General features: G+C 42.3%; 1 protein-coding gene across 2 annotated transcripts in view; it reads right to left on the bottom strand.

Moving 5' to 3' along the window:
- kcnq3 (potassium voltage-gated channel, KQT-like subfamily, member 3) overlaps nucleotides 1-15,248 on the bottom strand; it is a 98,640-nt gene extending 83,392 nt beyond the window's left edge. For both annotated transcript variants that reach the window (XM_079570123.1, XM_079570124.1), the window contains exons 1-2: nucleotides 15,089-15,248; nucleotides 2,336-2,716 (exon numbers count right to left, since the gene is read on the bottom strand). In XM_079570123.1, coding sequence (XP_079426249.1) covers nucleotides 2,336-2,628 — 293 coding nt within the window. In that variant the 5' untranslated portion in view covers nucleotides 2,629-2,716; nucleotides 15,089-15,248. The remainder of the gene's footprint in view (nucleotides 1-2,335; nucleotides 2,717-15,088) is intronic.
- Between the last annotated feature and the right edge of the window lie 9,665 nt (nucleotides 15,249-24,913).

Genomic DNA, 24,913 nt, shown 5'->3' with positions numbered 1-24,913 from the left:
AGGATCCAAAACGAGGTACGGAACCGGCCAATCACAGGCCAGGATCCAAAACAAGGTACGGAACCGGCCAATTATAAGCTGGGATCCAAAACGAGGTACGGAACCGGCCAATCACATGCCAGGATCCAAAACGAGGTACGGAACCGGCCAATCACAGGCCAGGATCCAAAACGAGGTACGGAACCGGCCAATCACAGGCCAGGATCCAAAACAAGGTACGGAGCCGGCCAATCACAGGCCAGGATCCAGAATGGCCCAGGGACATTGTGGATCCTGGGTTAGGGTTACACTAACTATATAGTGGGGAACTATATTGTAAGGCGTAATAATACCAGGAGTAGTTCGAAATCCGTGCAGTAATCTTCACTTTACTGCGCAGTAATCTTCACTTTACTGCGCAGTAATCTTCACTTTACTGCGCGGATGCCAAATTACTCCTAGTATTATTACGCCTTACAATATAGTCCCCCTTTTATCCGCTTAGAAAATCCACATTGTTTAATTTTGTGTAATATACTTTGTAGTGGAACACTTCACGTAACCATATTTAAATAGGGAAAACGTGGAAGAGCTTGGTAGCTTCTATCTTGACCTGTTTTGGAGCTATAGAGGAGAGGGGGAGAGGCTAAATGCTAACGCCGTCTGTGCTGTGTCTACGCGACTGAAGGCACGGGGGAAGATCAGACAGGTCCTAAAGAACTCGTCAAAGCTAAGGTAAGAACATATCTCAGTATGTAAAAACGGTGGCCTATTCCTTTAAGGTTAAGGTGGTTAGAGTTAAGGTGGTTAAGGTTAAGGTGGTTAAGGTTAAGGTGGTTAAGGTTAAGGTGGTTAAGGTTAAGGTGGTTAGGGTTAAGGTGGTTAGGGTTAAGGTGGTTAAGGTTAAGGTGGTTAAGGTTAAGGTGGTTAAGGTTAAGGTGGTTAGGGTTAAGGTGGTTAAGGTTAAGGTGGTTAAGGTTAAGGTGGTTAGGGTTAAGGTGGTTAAGGTTAAGGTGGTTAAGGTTAAGGTGGTTATGGTTAAGGTTAAGGTGGTTAAGGTTAAGGTGGTTAGGGTTAAGGTGGTTAAGGTTAAGGTGGTTAGGGTTAAGGTGGTTAGGGTTAAGGTGGTTAAGGTTAAGGTGGTTAAGGTTAAGGCTGCTAAGGCGGTCTGTAGTATTAGGTACATCTGAGACAGAATGCAATTTGTACAGTTTTTAAAAATTGCATTCGATGTGTACTTTGACTTCATTCATTTGTTACAGTCACACAGTTGGCCCAGTGTGAGCCATGTGACATGTGATGGAACATCACGTGTCGTCTGTGGCAGAGCCAGCTGGAGAGCCCCAGCACCACCATGGCATCATGTCACAGTGGGGAGTGTGAGATCACGCCGTCACAACACTCATGTAAACACAAGGCATATGCCTGCTACATACAGTACATGATCACACGTGTATGGGAACCACTGCATCTGCTCATTCTGCCTGTCACTCCCCAATCTGCACAGGCTCTGGTTTCCTCGTGCCCTCACACTCCAGGCAGTAATCTGCTGAAGATGACTGACATGAATAAGAACAAAAAGGTGGCTGTCTGTTCCGCCCACTGTCTGCGGCCGAGCTGAGGACGGGGGGATGTGCACGGCGCAGTTTTACAGGTGACACAATTATTTCAAAACTACTCCCATTTTAAGCTTTTTTCCCCCAGAGCCGCGTTGGTAAACGGCTGTAAAATGCTTTTCAGTCAAAGGTTACCTCCATCCTTAATACAGTGCACTAATAACACATCTAACTTAAACCTATTTCTAATCCCTTTGTTTACATATTTCTTTTGTTTCTGAATCGCTTTTGTGTCACTAGACTTTCTGTTATGACAAGCACAAACCCCAACAGCGCCACATGTCCTAATTTAAACCACAAACACAAACGTTAACAGTTTTACAGTGAAACTCATGTTTAGTATGCTAATCAGCAACTATTAGCAAATCTCCAAGAATCCCTGACGACGTCCTCGCTCAACCATTTACACCTGGAGGAAATGCAGAGAATGAAGTCACTGTCTCTGAACTCACACACAACCTGTCAGGACAAACATGAATCCTCTGTCCCAGAACCACTGCCTCCTCAGCCTCTCCATCTCCTCCTCTAAAGAAGTCGAGCTATTTGATGTGAGGAGCTAAATGAGTCACATGGCTCATTAGCAGAAACAAAACAAAGTTGGTAAAGTTCTGCAGCTTGTGAGACAGCAGCAGGGCCCCCACAGGCCGTGTGGGGGGGCAATAGCTTACCCACACTTTCCCTCTACCCTTAGTGGTGAATGAAATAACAATTCCAAGCAGGTGTTCCTCAGAGGTACTCACACAAAGGCGTGGTAGAGCAGGGCCCACCCGCGGGGCCGCTCCAGCGCGTCATAGACCAGGTTCTGGATTTTCCTCCTCCGGATGTTGTTCCTTTTGTGGGGCCGGTCGTAGTTGAGAGGGGTCTTGGCCAGGAGCCCGAAGCCCACGGGCCGCTTGGGGTCGTCCCGTCCGGGGGCCAGCAGCAGTGCCCCATCGCGCTCCTGCACCGGCTCTGACACTGCTCCACCTGCAGAGGGCGTCTGCTGAGACCGCTGGTCCCCTCCAGCATTAGTCCTGGAGCGCAGCCCCATCATGAAAGATGCAGCCCCCCTGACAGCTCCAGCCCATGTCCCCTGTCAGCGCAGAGCTGCGGAGCACCTCTGGAGGTCAGCAGCAGCACACCTGCAGAGGAGACACAACCGTGAACACGGGGCAACACCAAAACCGCTTTAAAGAAGGGGTTTTAATCAAGTTGGGAAATGACCAAAGGTAGGGCTGGTTAAATTTTTTTTTTCAACTTACTTTCACAATACTTTAACAATACTTGGTTTACAATACTGATACCTGAAGGATACTTTTTTTTATACCTACATAAAAGCTGATATCTCCTGGACCATAAATGATTTGCTAGACTTGCTAGTCCTCAGAGGAACAGAGAAACATCACAATGAAAATAAGTTAGCTACAACTTTTTTAAACATACCAGCTAAACCTTGTGGATGTTGCATGTCATTTTGAAACAGTATGCTAATGCTAACGGCAGCTAATCAAGGCTGGACAGATATCACCTAAAGTAATCAAATCAAATTGGTGTTGTTGGGATTATTGATATTGGTCTCATATTGGTCGACCTCTAATTTTCTTCCTTTATTTTGACAATTATCCCTATAATAAATGTGACTAAATCCTCATATGGAGCAGGTGGTTGTATCTGTGCCTTTTTAAACCAAAATGAATGACCTTTATCTGCTGGAGGCTGAACAAGGACAGGGGAGCTGGGATTGTGGAAGTAGGAGAGCATCGCTTTATGTTCATTTCTAAACTGGTTTTAACCTTTAGGACCCGGCAGCCCTAAGTGTAGAGCTGCCTCTGCGTTCTGATTACATCTCAAGAACGAAAAAAGTGAAAACATAAAGACAGCAGCCTTTACATCATGTGAAGCGTTTTCGTGAGTGTGAGTACATGCTTTACATCCCGCTGATTGTGCTGCATTATCGGCTCTCACAGGTCGAGCTGAAAACTGGATTAACTCCATGTGAGCTAAACAATGTCCGTGTCTCCAGAGACAGAGAACCTTTGCCGGTACCACTGTGGCGCGGATCGGCACTCGCTCAGCCGTAATAGTGACCAAAACAAAAGCACATGTTCACCCCCACTCCCCCCACCACCCTCTCCCCTTCCCGGCCGTGGAGTCTGGTTGGACGAAAAAGGCAGTTGTACATAACACATTGGCCATGTGTGTTTCTCCAGCCCACGTACTTTCTAGAAGCTGTAAGATCTCAAAGTGCGCATCGAGAAAACGCAAAATGTTACACAATAGTCTGCATTTGGAAACACAAGCAGTTTCTCTCCTACTCCAGCCACTCCTTTTCTTCTAGACTTGGTTTCCCGTCTGTCTTGTCTCTTGAGCCGTCTGCACTTTATTAAAGGACCATCTCAGCTCTTCTTCTTCTTCTGCTGGTTTATGAATGCCGCTTTATTCCTATTTGTGAGGGTTCTTTACTGCGCGCATCGGTTTGTGACATTCGTGATGTTTGTGGAGGATGTTTTTGAATACCGAAATATTTCACAAATGTCACGACTCAGCCTCCTTCACCTGAAACTCGTGGAGGTCACAACAGAGCAGCCCTTTGAGGAGGATTAGTGTTCGATTCAGCGTGACGGGATTCTGACAGCATCTGTAGTGTAGGAATCACTGCTTTCTCTCACGCTCAAAACTGATACAATCCCTGTGCCAACAGGCGCAGGAGGAGCGCAGAATGATGTGAGGTGCAGTGTGAGGCGCAGTGCGATGCATGAGGCGCAGTGTGAGGCGCAGTTCGATGCATGAGGCGCAGTGTGAGGCGCAGTGCGATGCATGAGGCGCAGTACCATGCATGAGGCGCAGTGTGAGGCGCAGTACAATGCATGAGGCGCAGTACCATGCATGAGGCGCAGTGCGAGGCGCAGTGCGATGTATGAGGCGCAGTGTGAGATGCAGTGTGAGGCGCAGTGCGATGTATGAGGCGCAGTGTGAGATGCAGTAGGATGCATGAGGCGCAGTGTTAGGCGCAGTGCGATGCATGAGGCGCAGTGCGATGCATGAGGCGCAGTGTGAGGCGCAGTGCGATGCATGAGGCGCAGTGCGATGTATGAGGCGCAGTTCGATGCATGAGGCGCAGTTCGATGCATGAGGCGCAGTTCGATGCATGAGGCGCAGTGCGATGTATGAGGCGCAGTACGCCGTGTGAGGCGCTGTGTGGCATGTGTGAGGCTCAGTATAATGTGTGAGGCGCAGTACGGCATGTGAGGCCCAGTACGGCATGTGAGGCGCAGTAAGGTGTGTGAGGCTCAGTACGGCATGTGAGGCGCAGTACGGCGTGTGAGGCTCAGTACGGCATGTGAGGCGCAGTACGGCATGTGAGGCGCAGTACGGCGTGTGAGGCGCAGGACGGCGTGTGAGGCGCAGTACGGCGTGTGAGGCGCAGTACGGCGTGTGTGAGGCTCAGTACGGTGTGTGAGGCTCAGTACGGTGTGTGAGGCTCAGTACGGCATGTGAGGCGCAGTACGGCGTGTGAGGCGCAGGACGGCGTGTGAGGCGCAGTACGGCGTGTGAGGCGCAGTACGGCGTGTGTGAGGCGCAGTATAGCGTGTGTGAGGTGCAGTATGGCATATGTGAGGCGCAGTATAGCGTGTGTGAGGTGCAGTATGGCATATGTGAGGCGCAGTATAGCGTGTGTGAGGTGCAGTATGGCATATGTGAGGCGCAGTATAGCGTGTGTAAGGTGCAGTATGGCATATGTGAGGCGCAGTATAGCGTGTGTGAGGCGCAGTGCGATGTGTGAGGCGCAGTAAGGTGTGTGAGGCTCAGTACGGCATGTGAGGCGCAGTACGGCGTGTGTGAGGCGCAGTACAGCGTGTGTGAGGTGCAGTATGGCATATGTGAGGCGCAGTATAGCGTGTGTGAGGTGCAGTATGGCATATGTGAGGCGCAGTACAGCGTGTGTGAGGTGCAGTATGGCATATGTGAGGCGCAGTACAGCGTGTGTGAGGTGCAGTATGGCATATGTGAGGCGCAGTACAGCATGTGTGAGGTGCAGTATGGCATATGTGAGGCGCAGTATAGCGTGTGTGAGGTGCAGTATGGCATATGTGAGGCGCAGTACAGCGTGTGTGAGGTGCAGTATGGCATATGTGAGGCGTAGTACAGCGTGTGTGAGGTGCAGTATGGCATATGTGAGGCGCAGTATAGCGTGTGTGAGGTGCAGTATGGCATATGTGAGGCGCAGTATAGCGTGTGTGAGGTGCAGTATGGCATATGTGAGGCGCAGTATAGCGTGTGTAAGGTGCAGTATGGCATATGTGAGGCGCAGTATAGCGTGTGTGAGGCGCAGTGCGATGTGTGAGGCGCAGTAAGGTGTGTGAGGCTCAGTACGGCGTGTGAGGCGCAGGGCGGCGTGTGAGGCGCAGTACGGCATGTGAGGCGCAGTACGGCGTGTGTGAGGCGCAGTACAGCGTGTGTGAGGTGCAGTATGGCATATGTGAGGCGCAGTATAGCGTGTGTGAGGTGCAGTATGGCATATGTGAGGCGCAGTACAGCGTGTGTGAGGTGCAGTATGGCATATGTGAGGCGCAGTACAGCGTGTGTGAGGTGCAGTATGGCATATGTGAGGCGCAGTACAGCATGTGTGAGGTGCAGTATGGCATATGTGAGGCGCAGTATAGCGTGTGTGAGGTGCAGTATGGCATATGTGAGGCGCAGTACAGCGTGTGTGAGGTGCAGTATGGCATATGTGAGGCGTAGTACAGCGTGTGTGAGGTGCAGTATGGCATATGTGAGGCGCAGTATAGCGTGTGTGAGGTGCAGTATGGCATATGTGAGGCGCAGTATAGCGTGTGTGAGGTGCAGTATGGCATATGTGAGGCGCAGTACAGCGTGTGTGAGGTGCAGTATGGCATATGTGAGGCGCAGTATAGCGTGTGTGAGGTGCAGTATGGCATATGTGAGGCGCAGTATAGCGTGTGTGAGGTGCAGTATGGCATATGTGAGGCGCAGTATAGCGTGTGTGAGGTGCAGTATGGCATATGTGAGGCGCAGTATAGCGTGTGTGAGGTGCAGTATAGCGTGTGTGAGGCGCAGTGCGATGTGTGAGGCGCAGTAAGGTGTGTGAGGCTCAGTACGGCGTGTGAGGCGCAGGACGGCGTGTGAGGCGCAGTACGGCGTGTGAGGCGCAGTACGGCGTGTGAGGCGCAGTACGGCGTGTGTGAGGCGCAGTATAGCGTGTGTGAGGTGCAGTATGGCATTTGTGAGGCGCAGAATAGCGTGTGTGAGGTGCAGTATAGCGTGTGTGAGGTGCAGTATGGCATGTGTGAGGTGCAGTATGGCATGTGTGAGGCGCAGTATGGCATGTGTGAGGCGCAGTATAGCGTGTGTGAGGTGCAGTATAGCGTGTGTGAGGTGCAGTATGGCATGTGTGTGGTGCAGTATGGCATGTGTGAGGCGCAGTATGGCGTGTGTGAGGCGCAGTATGGCGTGTGTGAGACGCGGTATGGCGTGTGTGAGGCGCAGTGAGGCGCAGTACAGCATGTGAGCCGCAGTACAGCATGTGAGGCGCAGTACAGCATGTGAGGCGCAGTACAGCATGTGAGGTGAAGTACGCCGTGTGAGGCGCAGTACAGCATGTGAGGCGCAGTACGGCATGTGCAATAGTATTTATTTTAGTTATTGCAACAATAGTATCTATGATAGTTATTGTAACAATAGTATTTGTTATAGTTATTGTAACAATAGTATTTATTATAGTTATTGCAACAATAGTATTTATTATAGTTATTGCAACAATAGTATTTATTGTAGTTATTGTAACAATAGTATCTATGATAGTTATTGTAACAATAGTATTTATTATAGTTATTGCAACAATAGTATTTGTTATAGTTATTGTAACAATAGTATTTATTATAGTTATTGTAACAATAGTATTTATTATAGTTATTGTAACAATAGTATTTATTATAGTTATTGCAACAATAGTATTTGTTATAGTTATTGCAACAATAGTATTTATTATAGTTATTGTAACAATAGTATTTATTATAGTTATTGCAACAATAGTATTTGTTATAGTTATTGTAACAATAGTATTTGTTATAGTTATTGTAACAATAGTATTTATTATAGTTATTGTAACAATAGTATTTATTATAGTTATTGCAACAATAGTATTTGTTATAGTTATTGTAACAATAGTATTTATTATAGTTATTGTAACAATAGTATTTGTTATAGTTATTGTAACAATAGTATTTATTATAGTTATTGTAACAATAGTATTTATTATAGTTATTGTAACAATATTATTTATTATAGTTATTGCAACAATAGTATTTGTTATAGTTATTGTAACAGTAGTATTTATTATAGTTATTGTAACAATAGTATTTATTATAGTTATTGTAACAATAGTATTTATTATAGTTATTGCAACAATAGTATTTATTATAGTTATTGCAACAATAGTATTTATTGTAGTTATTGTAACAATAGTATTTGTTATAGTTATTGTAACAATAGTATTTATTATAGTTATTGTAACAATAGTATTTATTATAGTTATTGTAACAATAGTATTTATTATAGTTATTGCAACAATAGTATTTGTTATAGTTATTGTAACAATAGTATTTAGTATAGTTATTGAAACAATAGTATTTATTATAGTTATTGCAACAATAGTATTTATTGTAGTTATTGTAACAATAGTGTTTATTATAGTTACTGTAACAATTGTATTTATTATAGTTATTGTAACAATAGTATTTGTTATAGTTATTGTAACAATAGTATTTATTATAGTTATTGCAACAATAGTATTTGTTATAGTTATTGTAACAATAGTATTTATTATAGTTATTGTAACAATAGTATTTGTTATAGTTATTGTAACAATGGTATTTGTTATAGTTATTGTAACAATAGTATTTGTTATAGTTATTGTAACAATAGTATTTATTATAGTTATTGTAACAATATTATTTATTATAGTTATTGCAACAATAGTATTTGTTATAGTTATTGTAACAATAGTATTTGTTATAGTTATTGTAACAACAGTATTTATTATAGTTATTGTAACAATAGTATTTATTATAGTTATTGTAACAATAGTATTTATTATAGTTATTGTAACAATAGTATTTATTATAGTTATTGCAACAATAGTATTTATTATAGTTATTGCAACAATAGTATTTATTGTAGTTATTGTAACAATAGTATCTATGATAGTTATTGTAACAATAGTATTTGTTATAGTTATTGTAACAATAGTATTTATTATAGTTATTGTAACAATAGTATTTATTATAGTTATTGTAACAATAGTATTTATTATAGTTATTGCAACAATAGTATTTGTTATAGTTATTGTAACAATAGTATTTAGTATAGTTATTGAAACAATAGTATTTATTATAGTTATTGCAACAATAGTATTTATTGTAGTTATTGTAACAATAGTATTTATTATAGTTACTGTAACAATTGTATTTATTATAGTTATTGTAACAATAGTATTTGTTATAGTTATTGTAACAATAGTATTTATTATAGTTATTGCAACAATAGTATTTGTTATAGTTATTGTAACAATAGTATTTATTATAGTTATTGTAACAATAGTATTTGTTATAGTTATTGTAACAATGGTATTTATTATAGTTATTGTAACAATAGTATTTGTTATAGTTATTGTAACAATAGTATTTATTATAGTTATTGTAACAATAGTATTTATTATAGTTATTGTAACAATAGTATTTATTATAGTTATTGTAACAATAGTATTTATTATAGTTATTGTAACAATGGTATTTATTATAGTTATTGTAACAATAGTATTTGTTATAGTTATTGTAACAATAGTATTTATTATAGTTATTGTAACAATAGTATTTGTTATAGTTATTGTAACAATAGTATTTATTATAGTTATTGTAACAATAGTATTTATTATAGTTATTGTAACAATAGTATGTATTATAGTTATTGTAACAATGGTATTTATTATAGTTATTGCAACAACAGTATTTGTTATAGTTATTGCAACAACAGTATTTGTTATAGTTATTGTGTGAGTGTAAACCAGGCTTTCGTCCCAGTGGTAGTGAAATCACATGACCTTTGAATGAATGGAAATGAGATCTTTAAATATCACAATCCAAATCATTCAGATGATGTTGGCTCTGATGTTCTCTTGTACAATCAACCAAAACACATAAAAAAGAAAATAACATTATTTGGAAAATGCTGTTCTGACCAAGTCCGTGATATCTTTACATTTATAATGTGTATCTTGAAGCAGCTGTTCCTTTGCTCTCAGGTCCATATATATTATACACTCCTTAACCCAGTCGTCTGAGGAAGCAGTTCACTTTCCACTGCTTTAAATCATGTTTCACTGAAAGATTCATCAGAAAGTGCAGATTTCACTTCTTCTATTCCTCAACAAACATCTACAATTCTCTAACCACACAATAGATGTCCCACACCCGTGCCAACACAGGTCTGAAAATTCAGAATTCATTTTTTTAAGTCGATATGGTGTGAAATAAAATCTATGTAAAATTTTAAACTGTATAATTTTATACCTTACACATTTTGAAACATAATTTAATATTTTTTGAGAGCCCCATTGATCTGTCGTCTCTTTCCCATTAGTCTAGATACAGGCCTACAGATAGATGGCATTATATGTTGACTTTCGATACTGTCTTCCTGCTATTAATTATTCTTTTCAATGGAGAATCAAGAGGTTCATCCAAACCATCGAACGAACGACTAGATGAAAATGATTTTAATTGCAAATATTTTAATATACACCACTGGCCTAAATGAAACTGTGTTTGTAAATCCTTTAATGGTTTTAACTCTCCATCTTTCACATCTTGGCCGTGCATAATCATCTGTGCCGTTAATCCTAACACATGGTAACAGTTTCTGCCGCACTTAAATCCACAGTGGTGATCCTCGGTCACACATGTGGATTGTTGCATTCGTGACTCGTCGTTATGAGTGAAAACCTTCCATCATATGCAATTTCTCCATGTGTGAGATCAATAAAGTACCATCTTATCTTATCTTATCTTATCTTATCAGACTCTCCCTCTGCCGCTGGACATTCTGACCCATCACATTCTGACCACAAGAGCGAAGGAGAAGCTTCTATGAACAGAAGTGAAACGTCCTCATCTCAACCCAGCCCAGTCAACACCTTCACTACGCCTTCTAACCCTGTAGTTTAGAGCTCTACAAACATGCATCAGGTGTTAGTGCTCCTGAAACGGTTTCAGATGTGCTCCTTCAACTGGATTGTGAATTCCATCATAAAACATCTTAAAAAGAAAAAGAAAAACTTGTCAGAGAAATGGCCGTTGCATATCGATCCAAAAAGGAGCAGCCCTGATCTGTCCTGGATTCCTTCGCCGTGTGGTGTGTTCCCCGTGAGTGTGTGTCCCGGGACATGATGGATGATGAATAAGTCATCAGTGTAGGTAGATGCCCAGAGCCCTCTCTGCAGTGGAAACACGAGCCTCCTCTGGGGAACGTGACCCAAACCAGACCCGACCAGACTGAGCCATCACAGCAGAGCCACTCAACTGTGGACACAGCCCTTTCCACCGTGTACTGCCATCCACGGTGTACTTCAGTCCAATGTGTACTTCAGTCCAATGTGTACTTCAGTCCAATGTGTACTTCAGTCCAATGTGTACTTCAGTCCAATGTGCACTGCCGTCCACCGTGCACTGCCGTCCACCGTGCACTGCCGTCCAATGTGCACTTCAGTCCAATGTGCACTTCAGTCCAATGTGCACTTCAGTCCAATGTGCACTTCAGTCCAATGTGTACTGCCGTCCACCGTGCACTGCCGTCCACCGTGTACTTCAGTCCAATGTGTACTTCAGTCCAATGTGTACTTCAGTCCAATGTGTACTTCAGTCCAATGTGTACTTCAGTCCAATGTGTACTTCAGTCCAATGTGTACTGCCGTCCACCGTGCACTGCCGTCCACCGTGTACTTCAGTCCAATGTGTACTTCAGTCCAATGTGTACTGCCGTCCACCGTGCACTGCCGTCCACCGTGTACTTCAGTCCAATGTGTACTGCCGTCCACCGTGCGCTGCCGTCCACCGTGCGCTGCCGTCCACCGTGTACTTCAGTCCAATGTGTACTTCAGTCCAATGTGTACTTCAGTCCAATGTGCACTGCCGTCCATCGTGCACTGCCGTCCACCGTGTACTTCAGTCCAATGGGCACTGCCGTCCACGGTGCACTGCCGTCCACGGTGTACTTCAGTCCAATGTGTACTTCAGTCCAATGTGTACTTCAGTCCAATGTGTACTTCAGTCCAATGTGTACTTCAGTCCAATGTGTACTGCCGTTTACCGTGCACTGCCGTCCACCGTGTACTGCCGTCCACCGTGTACTTCAGTCCAATGTGTACTGCCGTCCACGGTGTACTTCAGTCCACGGTGTACTGCTGTCCACCGGGCTGCCAGTACAGTGGCAGTACTATACTTTAATGCCTTGAATGTTACTGTGATATTCTACTAAACCATGGTGGGGGGATCTGTTAGTCCTGGTTTAGACGTGGATCCCACCCAGTTCAGACAGACCTTATCCCAATTTAGGATCATTTTGACCCAGTTTGGCACTGATTTGATCTTGATCGAGGCTTTGTGGCGCTTAGTGTACATGTTTTGTGAGGTGGTGCTTGGTGGGAAATGTTTGACATTTTAAAGTAGACAAACCCTACATGTGGGAATGAAAAACAGGCTTGAATTCATTATTTTTGGTCAATTAGAATGAAACAATGAAATAAGGCGCTATAGCCAGGGGAGGCTGCCTGGAGCTCCCCCTGCTGACCGCTGTAGGAATTACTGAGTAAAAAAGTAACTTTGAGTTCACAGTTACTGCTCTCGAGATAATGTTGGATTACGGGCTTTAAGTGGTGGGTTTTAACACTGAGGCTTTGTATCCAGGAAGTCCAGAACAAAGCGCTGACACTGCAGAAGAAGAAACAGCCTTGCCTGGTCTGTTTCTGACCAGGGAACATTAGAACAGGGTCAAAGGTCAAACTGAAGTCACTTTAGTCCTTGATGTGTTTCCTGTTTAATATGTCATAATCATTAAAAAAAAAAACTAATAATCTTTGTAAAGTGAGAGATACCAAGGTCTAAATGGAGCCATCCATCCTCCCCCGGACGGCTATTTACAACTACCTCAGCACAGAGGCAACATGTGACCACAAGTGCCTACTGGCCTGGACTAAACCAGGACTAAACCAGGACTAAACCAGGACTAAACCTGGACTAAACAAGGGATGAACCTGGACTAAACCAGGGCTAAACCAGGACTAAACTTGGCCTAAACCAAAACTGAATCGGGACTAAACTGGGGTTAAACCATGACTAAACTAAGGCTATACAAGGACTACACTAGGGCTAAACTACGCCTAAACCAGGACTAAACTAGGACTAAACAAGGGCTAAACATGGACTAAACAAGGGTTAAACCAGGGCTAAACTAGGACTAAAACCAAGGTTAAACCAGGACTGAAACAAGTCTAAAGCAGGACTAAACCAGGGCTAAACCAGGACTAAACAAATGCTAAACTAGGACTAAACCAAGGCTAAACCAGGACTGAAACAGGTCTAAACCTGGACTCAACAAGGGCAAAACCAGGATTAAATCAGGACTAAACTAGGGATAAACTTGGACTAAACTGGAGCTAAACCAGGACTAAACTAGGGATAAACCTGGACTAAACTAGGCCTAAATCAGGACTATACCTGGACTAAACTGGGGTTAAACCATGACTAAACTAAGGCAATACAAGGATTATACTAGGGCTAAACTACGCCTAAACCTGGACTAAACTAGGACTATACAAGGGCTAAACAAGGACTAAACAAGGGTTAAACCAGGGCTAAACTAGGACTAAAACCAAGGTTAAACCAGGACTGAAACAAGTCTAAAGCAGGACTAAACCAGGACTAAACAAGGACTAAACCTAGGCTAAACCAGGACTGAAACAGGTCTAAACCTGGACTCAACAAGGGCTAAACCAGGATTAAATCAGGACTAAACCAGAACTAAACTAGGACTAAAACCAAGGTTAAACCAGGACTGAAACAGGTCTGAACCGGGACTAAGCCAGTACTAAATCGGGACCAAACCAGGACTAAATTACTAAACTAGGTCTAAACCAGGACTAATCTAGGGCTAAACCAGGACAAAACCGGGACCAAACCAGGACTAAATCAGGACTAAACTACTAAACCAGGACTATGCTAGGGCTAAACCAGGACTAAACTAGGGCTAACACAAAACTAAACAAGGACTAAACCAGGGCTAAACCGGGAACAAATAGACTTACACCATGGAAAAGGTCCACCGGGGCTATAACCTGGGCTAAAAGCAGGACTAACTATGGTCTCATCCAGAACTAAACAGGGCTAAACTAGGACTAAACCAGACCGTATCAAAAGTCTAGACCAGGACAAAACCAAATATTCAGTCTAAAACAGATCCACACAGAACTATAACATCTGGGACAGCTGTGGCTGGGACTATACCAGGACTAAAAAACAACCAGGACTAAAAAACAAGCAGAACTAAAACGGAACTAAGCCAGGGCCAAACTAGGTCAAAACGCGACTAAAACCACGACTAAAACTGGACGTCACAGGACTAAATCAAAACCCTGACTAAACCAGGTCTAAACCCAGGATTAAAGCAGGACTGAACCAGACCGGAGCAAGCCTCGAATAAACTAAGGGCTCTGCCTTGTGAACCATAGAAGAGTCCACTTTAGTCAGCTTTAGCCCGATCTGGTCTAAACCGTGGTAAGACTCAAACAGAACCAGGACATATGAGTAACATAGACCTTGATATTTCCGTAACAAAACCAGACAAACCCGGTTCAAAAAAGACCAACTCAGGACTGAACCAGGTCTACACCAGGACTAAAACATCAGGATGTAGACTTTTAACCATGCCAGTCCACCTTTGTGGAAAATTGATGTAGCCTACAGATTTAAGGCCTTGTTTTTTGCATAATTCGTTCAAATACTTCCAGTGTTTGTTTTTATTAAAGCCCCCTGGAAAAACCCTGGATAAAGACTGAATCAGGTCTTCCCAGGATTACGACTAAAACAGGAGTTTACTGGGAATAAACCCGGTATTTCACTACTTCGTTCAGAACCAGACCACCTACCAACTCCCCCCAAACCCGAACTCAAAGCACGACTTTCGGGTGAACAGCTTGAACACTGCACACAGGCGGAGAGTGTCATTACGCAGTGTGGTGTGGTCCCAGCCCTTTCTGCGCTTTACGAGCCAGAATCGTGATCGTATTTCAGCATCCAAAGAAAACACCTATCCAAGCGCCACCTCAGAAATCCTGCCCGAGCTGAAATCACGTCGCCCCAGCCCGCCCGCGTTCCCCCAGGCGCGTAAAAGTGCAGAGACCAGACAAAGGATGCGAGCGAAGCGGAGCGCCGCCACCACCTTACCAGCAGCGTCCTCGTCTCCCGGGCATCGTGCGCATCTCCTGGGCTCCCGACGGCAGCCATCCACGCCCTGCGCTCGGAGGAACCGGAGGAAACGGGGGATGCGAGGACACGCGCAGGGGCGGAGGGGAAGACTCGCCTGCGCTAAGACGAAGAGGAGGACGAGCGGTGGATGAGAGTGAGGCGAGAATAGTGAGGAAGCGGAGACGCGCGGGCGACGTATAGGGGTCCACGGCGCGCGTGCACAGACAGGTTGCGTGCGTGCGTGTGTGTGTGTGTGTGTGTTTAGGGGAGGGGAGGGGTGCGTGTGCGTGTGAGCAACCCCAGGCTTCAATATGCACTGTCATGCGTTCGCGCGCGTTGGAGGAGACGAGTGCGGGAGAGTTCATCATCGCGGCGGTAATCACTCTGCGCTGGTCACGGGCGCAGCGGGGCTTAAAACGAGCTTATTTTTACATCTTACAGTTCGGGAGAGGCCAAATAGATGAGAACAAGGTATAGTCGACTTTTCTAAGCGCCAATATAGAGTTAATTACAAGCATATATGAAGCAAAACTCTCAAACTGAGGTCTTAAACAGACATGGACCTGATTATCATTTTTCTCTACGTCTTCTTTATAACTAATTTAGGGCACTATTCATTTATTGGGACACACTGCTGGATAAACTATTTTCTTTCTTTTCAGGTTTTGGGCCTGTTTAATTTAAAGTTGAAGATAAATAAAATAATCTTCACATTAAGGTGTTAAAGCTTCATCCTGACTTAATCCATGACTTTGCATAGATGTAAAAAAACAAAAACATATTGACAACCCACATCAGACTTCATTTATGTGAGTCACCTGCAGAGGTGAGTCGCATAAATATTAGAACCAAATGCATTGCACATTTTCTTTCATTTAAGGGGAGACACTACAGGCAAAACTCAATTTTTTCAGTTTTCAGATTTTGGGCCAAATTGGTCTCTGAACATATAAGCTTTCACCCGGAAACAGAAAATATGACTAATCTTCACAATAACATGTTTAAATATTGCTCTGATTCAATGTTCCCCCATAGACTTATATGGGACAATGCAATTTCAAGGGCCTTTTTCTCAAAACACATTTTTCTGTCATTGTAGCGACACTATGTCCACGTCAGTCGGACCTAAAGACTTCACATTTTCCAGCCTTGGACTGAACAATATTTGGAAGATTTTTTCAGAGGGATTTTTATTATTTAGTCCCTTAAGCCCCATTTATTGAGTTTTGAATGTCAAAAAATAAGACGAAAATTACATTTTTACAAATTTTTCCACTAAAAAACAGCTTGTTTTAAAACTAAACAAGAAATCCTAAATCCCCTCTGAAAAAGTCTTGGTAACTCATTCATCAATAAAATGAAACCATAAATTTGAATGTAGCTCTGTCCATTATTCAGATTTTGTCGCCGAAAAGATGGGAAATTTGGGGCATTTTTAGACATAAAACACCTTGTTCTTATATGAAAAGATAAAATGACAGAAAACTTGCCATGTATATTTTTCTCACATTTATGCCAGTGATATCTGTAAATATACATTTTTTCCCTATTCGCCTTAATGTTTTGTGAAAATGAATGCGCCATTATAGGTTTAAATAATAATAATAAGAAGAAGAAGAATAATGAGTTATACTGTTGAAATCTCTGTAGAGATATTAGTTCTCTGCATTTGACCCATCCTCAGTGTCACAAGGGGCGACCTGTAGGAGCAGTGAGCTGCCAGCATGGGCCGGCGCTCGGGGACCCATCTCCATGATGTGGAGCCAGGCTGGTGGTCAGAAACACCTGGCTGGAGGATTCACCTATTGCACATGTTTTTTATAACCTACCACTGACCTATGCACACACGGGAGAACATGTAAACTCCAGAAAGGCCCCGTCCAGGTGGGAATCGAACCCGGGACCTTCGAGCTGTGAGGCACGAGCACTATCCGCTGCGCCATCGTGCCTAATAATGATATAAAATAATAATGGCCTTCATTTGTGCCAGTGTTTTGAAAGACAGCCAATCGGATCCTTCCACTAAGTGCTGGGGATATTAGTTTGGGTCTTACTTTTTTGTTCCATAACCTTCAGGATCTTTAAGACATTCAAAATGACTGTCTTACCGCGTCATACTCAACAATTCGAGCTCGTTCAAAAACTACACTGATTCCACGTCATAAGATTCGACAGAACAAATAAGACTATTACAGTACATTTCAAATTATTATGCAAATATTTTTTTCTCAGATTTTCTAAATTGTCAATTCAAATCACAGTCAGCAAAATGTTCAAGTCTTTTGAATGTGATTGAAGCTTTCGGGGTAAATTATAACAAAAATAATTATAACAAACAACTTAAAATGTACTATTCCAAATAATTACGCAAAACAGCGTTTCAGTGAGGAGGGGGCGTCTCCGCCCCCTCCTCACTGATGCCACAGCCTTGTTGGGACATGGTGGCCATTCACCAACTATCCACTACTCCATCCATCTGATCATCCAGGGTTACACGGCCTCATCAGTGAACAAGACTGTTTGAAAATGAGTCTTCATGTTTTTCTGAGCCACTGCAGCCGTTTCTATTCATCAGCTTCAATGAACAGTTTAGGGGAGGCCTGGATAGAAGGTTTATGCACAACTGCAGCCTCTGGAGGGGCCTACACCGTGATGTTCGGGAGACTCCAGCTGCAGCTTCAAATACCTGTCTGCTGCTTTGTAGCAGCTGTTCTCTTAATCTGATGTATTTGTCTGGCAGAAACCGTCCTCATTGTGCCTTTATCTGCACAAACCTGTGTGTGCTCTGAATCATCCACAAATTTCTTAACAGTACGATGATTAGGCTTAATCTTTCATGAAATATTGACAGATTAAGCCTGGCGTTGAACTATGATGATCTGCTTAATAATGGTGAACGTCCTTCTTCAGTAGTTTTTCCCTTAACTGGGCTTAACCTGAAAACGAATGATCTGAGACTGATTTCAAATCCAAAGAGCTCTGAGACACAATACTATCTATAAGTTTAATTGAAATTTAATTTAATTGAAAATTGAAATACACTGAAATACAATTTGCATAATAATTTGGAACGTACTGTACTTGGAATCTTGATAAGGTCCAACCATGCAAAATTGAATTTTTTACAATTTTTCAAGTGGGCTTCAAGTTTTGATCAGGACTGTACGTCAGCACTTTAACGTAATAATTTGACTGCGCGACTTTGACTTGTATTGAGTTGTATCTGTACTTTTACTCCAGAAACACAATCATGAACACATGGATGCACTAAAACACCACAAAAAACATCCTAAAAAAATATACAAAACAGCCAATTCACAAAAAAAGCTCAGACAGTCATGTTTCACTTTGGGAGAGAGAGGCCTCGGCGCCATGTTTCTCTTTGGCAGGAAAATGAAGTTAACACAAGGAAAGTGCAGACTCTTCAATGATTGCATTATCAGCACAGGGCCAGTGGTTAGAGCTCTGACCCCACAGCAAGAAGACCATGCGGAGCTTTCCAGTGGAGTTTGCCCACTCTCCCACCACGCACACATGTATGTGACCCAAAAATGTAATAATGGACGGTAACGTAATAACATCTTAAAGCACAATCATGATAATGTAATAATGCCTGATAACGTAATAGCCATTAAGGAAATAACGGCCGATAACGTAAGAACGGCTGATGATGTAATAATGCTAATGTAATAACAGAAAATAATATCAGAGCGATAACATTATAATGCTAATGAAATAACGTATGTATCATAACACAATAACAATTATGTAATAATAACATAACATAATAATAACATAAGATAATAACAGGCAATAACATAATAACGATAATGTGATAACGGCAAATAATGTCAAAATGATGCCATAATGATGGCCGATAACATAACGGCCAATAACGTTGGCTGACAACGCAATAATTATTCATAACACAATAGCAATAATGTAATAATGGCAAATAATGTAATAACAGCCAATAATGTAATAACAGCCAATAATGTAATAACAGCCAATAGTGTAGTAACGGCTGACAATACAATAATTATAACGGCCGATAGCGTAATAACGGATAATAATAACAGGTGATAACATGGCAGATAATGTACTAGCGGCTGATAACGTAATAATGATTTGCCACTGATGTAAAAAGTTATCATGTCATTGGCTGGTTTTTACATTATTTGCCTGACGAGATGCAAATCATTCACAAATGTAACAAATGCAGCCAATAATGTATGTTACTAAATGTATGATTGACAATGTCTTTATAATTACAGCAAAGTTAAATCACAGGCTCTTGTACTTTGTACTTTGTAATATGTTTCTTTGTACTATTGTGAAATGATAATTTTATATTGTAATGATTTCGGGGCTGGGCGCTCGTTAGCTTTTGCTTCGGTCCACTCCTTTTGAGCAGAATTTTAACTGCTCAAATAGAAAAATAAACTAAACGTGACGTTGTGTGTTAATCCCAAACTATAAACTTTGGTTTGCGAAAGAGCTCTTGGATGCTCCACAGCACTAATGGACAAATATGCAGTGGACTGATTAACCCAAAGGTTAATTTTTTGGAAGGAACACACAACAGCATGTGTGGAGGAAAAATGGAAAAGCACATCAACATCAGAACCATCATGGTGTGGCTGTTTTGTTTCCTCAGGGCCTGGACAACGTGATATCATCAACGTATTCACAAACAGATATTCTGCAGAAAGACCAGAGACATTCACAACAGCATGTGAATAAGTAAGTGAACCCCTGTATTAAATATCTGCTGATCCTTCTTTTGCAGCAGTAACTGCTTTTCTTTTCAGACGCTCACAACGATCAGGATGAATCTTGGATCATTCCTTTACAAAACTGCTGCAGTTCAGTGAGATTCAGGGGGTGTACTTACTTATTCCACACTCTCCTGTGAATGTTTACATGTTGTGGCCAATAAAAATAACAATCAAATGTAAATGTTTGGGTGGTGTTGGTTTAAGCAGACGCTGTTTAATCATTCCTGTGATTTTGATAAAGATCAGACCACATTTAGGGACCAATTTAAGCAGAAATGTGAGAAATTCCAAAGGTGTACTCACTTTTTCTTCCGTTTTCCTATGATGGTTAAAACGGGTCGTCTTCTGACCAAAATGATGGATGGATGGATGGATGGATGAAAACACACAGCAGTATTTTACAGACAAAACAGGCAAGGACAACAACTACACAATACACAAAGTGCATTTCTTCCATACACCAGTCCCCTCGCTCACGCTCACACACCTGTACCTGCAAATAAATAAACATATGTTCCGGTCTAATGCCTCTTAATGGTTACACCTTTGTTGGCAAAGAAGCCATTCTTTCAGTTGTCTCTGAAATGAGACGTCGGTGCTGCTTTCTCTACAGTCACAGGTAGAGTGTTTCAACTAGAACAAGCCTTAATGGAATTTTGAGAAAACGTGTGCCTCCGAAACTGTACTTCACAGTCCCCCCTGACTGTCGATCGAGTGCTGGTCTATGTTGGAATCTGAAAACAGTCAGATCTGGCCTCTGCACAGGCTGAAAAGTGAGTGTAAACAATGGCCTGTCTGGTGTGGTGAGTGCAGCTCTGAGCGGTGGCTGTGCGGAGCATTACCTGAGCTGAACCGCTGCAGTGTGGGAGAATCAGGTCATGAGCGGACAGCTGTTTACCACACTCACACCAACAACGCCCCTCAGCACCACGGGGCGCTCACCGGGGCTAAATGCTACCCGTCCCTTTAGGGCAGGTCCCATTTTTACTCATGTCGAGAGATGGAAATCTGAAAAAGAGATTGATTTGTTCCTGCATAATTCTGGCTCATAAGTCGGCTTTAGGGCATGCCAGCGTTGAGATTGGTTGGCAGGAGGGAAATGCTTTCTCACTCTCTGTGGCACTTTCCTGGGTAAATACAGATAAAATGCACACTCATGAACAGATGTCAAAGTTATTGTTTCTCTTTTGGGCAGAGCCTTCTTGTGGTAATTATTTCTCTATCTGTCTTTTAAATAATGTGGCATCCCTCCAATCTAAACAATAATGTCAAATGTGATTGCACATATTTGGGTTCACCACATTATCATCGACTTTTCTCATTTAGACCAGCTCTCTTACTGTACACTTAAACAGGTCATATGTATCTACTTTTTACACATAATTTTCTTCTGGTTTCAATAACTTGATTATCTTTTGATAGATCTTACATGACGAACAACATGTGTGTATCCGCTCATGTCTCAAAGAGCAGCCCAGGCTCCTGCTACAGCCCAATAAAAGCCTTTAGGCCTATAATAGCACAACTGCAAGAGTCAGTTATTAATTCATATTTCTTCGGCTGGCCCAAAACTGCCACGGCCCACCGGGAAACATCTCCACTATATTACCCAGCACACCACTGATGTGTTTCGCCATAAAGCCTTCCTTAGAGCTATTGAAATGTGTACAACATATACACAGCTCACATATAGCAATGTCGTCCATATAAACATGGTGGTTCATAAGAAAGATTATAAATGATATTCACACATGTTCCTGCCCACTGTATCTTAAAATGATACGATTTGACTGAATTCAACAACGCAAGAGAACAAACTGTCCCATAATCTGAAAAGGAGGAAAGAAAGCAAAGTGTCATTTGAATGAAAAAGGTGTGAGTGTGTCTCAGAGAGATGATGAGCCGATGATGAGGTGATGGAGAACACCACTGGTGCACTCTCCACGCTCTGCCCCCACCCCATGCATACGCACAGATTTACTGTTTATGGATCAGCAGTCGATCCCACAGCTCACTCTGACAATACAAACAGGTCCTTACCGTCATGCAGCGGATTGCTGCCGATTAAGAACCCATAAACAATATATAGGGTCATAACTGAACACTGAGTTCTCCTATGACATGCTCAAAACACTCCCACCACACTTCCAATCGCTGATGTCATCAGGTGTTTCTCCACTTTTAAAGTGAACCTATCCTGCTTAAATAAGGCTTAAAACATTATCATTATTTATTCATAATGATGGATTATTACCAGTGATGCCAGAAACCAGTTACTGTGAACTTTTTCAGTAATGTAACGCGTTACTATTTCCATAATCAGATTAAAGTTACTTTTCCAAATCACTGTGAGTTACAATTTTGTCATTTTCCTCTCGATGAGTGATGTAACATAATGTGGCAAGTCACGTTTCCAGCCTGAGACGCTCACACTGGTAGAGGAGAGACTTTTCTGAGTCTGATGTTGATGTTACTGTTAAAATGTACTTCACATAAACTGAGTGTTGGTAAAAGGGTTTGTCATGTGTGTGTTGAGACGGTGGAGATGTTGTTGGCAGAGCAGAATGTAACTAAGTAGCTTGTAATCTAACTTAGTTACTAGAGAGAGAATATCATGAAAAAGTGTGTTCATTTCTGTGATTCAACTTAAACTGTAAAACCAATATATGAGATATGTGGCCTTTATTTGTTTTCATGTTGATTATTATGGCTCTGCTTGTAAAAACATAAAATAAAAAATCTCATAAAATTAGAATATTTGAAAATGGACTGTAAGCCATAATCATCAATCATTATAACAAATAAAGGCTTGACATATGTCACCTTGCATGTCATGGGTCTAAATCATATATTAGTGTCACATTGTAAGTTGAATTACAGAAGTAAATGCACTTTTCATGATATTCTCATGATATGACGAGCACCTTATGGTAAAATGGCAAAGATCTGGCACGTTTACACAAAGTAATTGTACTGAGTGTTCATCAATGTGCAATATCGAACTTATGTCCAAAAGTAGTTTAGATCATAGTGAGTCTGATTATGTTGAAACATGGAACAATTATGGAAATATATTCAAACCATTTAATAAAGTTGTGGTTTTCATTCAATGACCACAGCGGACATAAAAATGATGTTACAACGCACAGAGGAATCGCTAAGAAACTTCACGCGCGGATTGCTCAGACAAACAGTAAATCTGTTTTAGTAATCTTAGTTTGAGTCTTAGTTTTCAGATCCTGACACACTTTAATGTGATGTGGTGTTCTGGAGAGCTGGTGCTCACAGCGGCTCGTGAGGAAGGAAAGAGGGGAAGCACAGAGGGAAGGCCCGTCTGAGCTGAAGTGCACTGTCGTATCAGCGTATCAGCTGACATACCCGCTATAAACCTTCGAGCTGAACTGTTAAACACAGTCTGAAGCATCATGTTGGATCTGTACATAAACTTTTTTTATTTATCGGTAGACAAACTACAAGCTTCCGCATATCGAATAGCTCGTCATTGTCTTGCCGTCCCTCCTCGTTCTGTGACTGGTCCCAAATCCATCCGAAAATTCTGGTGTTAGCCAGGCTACTGCAGCTGCAGGGGCGGAGCAGAGAGACTCAGGGTCTGGTGCTGGTGTTTTGAAGGTAGTTCAGTCTATTATGGGAGCAGTAGTGAAAACAAAACAGGCCATGTGTTCAAAAATTCAAACCAAGTTGATAACAGTGTGTTTTTCCAATGGCCAGTCATTGAAAGTTGAGTGAAAGTGTTGTAGGCCATAGCACTGGCACACGACACATACTGCTGAGTTATGTTTTTTTCCTATCATTGCACAATGGCAGCGTTTAACAACAAAAAATGAGGATTGTGTGGTGCATTATCAAAAACAGACAAACCATGAGCACGATTATTTCGTCAACGTGTCGTGTCCGTAACGCTGTTCAGACGTCATATTCTTAGAATGACACATTTTTGCACGGCTCCATACTTTCTGTAAACAGCACAAACATTGAGGACAAATATAACTATAAAAGTATCAAATCTAAATAGACAGAGGGTTGATTTTTCATGGATGGGCACTTGTGATTGAGGCCTCCCCGTGTGTAAATGAATGAATGACTGTGGAATCTGCTGCAGAAGGATGTTTGGGGGTTCTGTGTTTTTTCTATATTACATTTAAATAAAAAAGAGTGGTCAGGAGTGTGGCCGAGGCCAGGCCTGTTTGCGGTGCCTCGGTGTGTGAATTATTGAAAGCGTTACAGGCGCGTTATCTGATGGCCACTGCACACATGTTTTATTCATGTCGTCTTCCTCTCTTCATCACCGCGGCACCAGCCACAGCTGCAGCCGGGCCACTGCCAAACAACACAACAGAGCTCCAAGTGACACACTGCTGCATGATCCGCTGCCTCCGCTGGTGATCTGAGTCATGATGAGCGTGATGCTCCAAAGAACAGCATTTACCATGGGGGGTTTCTTTGAATAAGCAAAAAACCTTAAAACCAAAAAGTGAAAAAGTGACCTTCTCTCTCCACATATCATTACTTTTTGCTCTTATTTGACTCCAATTACTGTTTATGTGAATATAGGTAGGAACATGTGATTTATTTTATTTATTTAGGGTTTATTTGGTAGGGACAGTGCAAGTTAATGAACAAACCACACCGGATTGTAGCCTTAGGCTAATTTTCATCCGTCGTCCCCCATGCGCACTCTCAAACACACTCTCAAACATCCTGGCCTATTGTACATGTTTTTAGTGGTAGGGGAAACCGGAGTACCCGGAGGAAACCTATGCAGACACGGGGAGAACATGCAAACTCCACACAGAAAGGCCCCGTCCTTGGTGGGAATCGAACCCGGACCTTCTAGCTGTGAAGCACAAGTACTAACCACTGTGCTACCGTGCCGCCATTAAGTAAGCTCTTCGCTCAACATGAACTGTGTATCTCAAACAAATCCCTTAAAGAGGGGGTGTTCTGCTTTTTTCAGTCCCATAGCACCAGTCTATATCACACTACAATGATGACAAACCTTCTGTTG

The sequence above is a fragment of the Gobius niger genome (genome assembly GCF_951799975.1).
Source record: "Gobius niger genome assembly, chromosome: 13".
NCBI classification, from domain to species: domain Eukaryota; kingdom Metazoa; phylum Chordata; class Actinopteri; order Gobiiformes; family Gobiidae; genus Gobius; species Gobius niger.
This window is presented reverse-complemented; position numbering and strand designations above follow the sequence as displayed.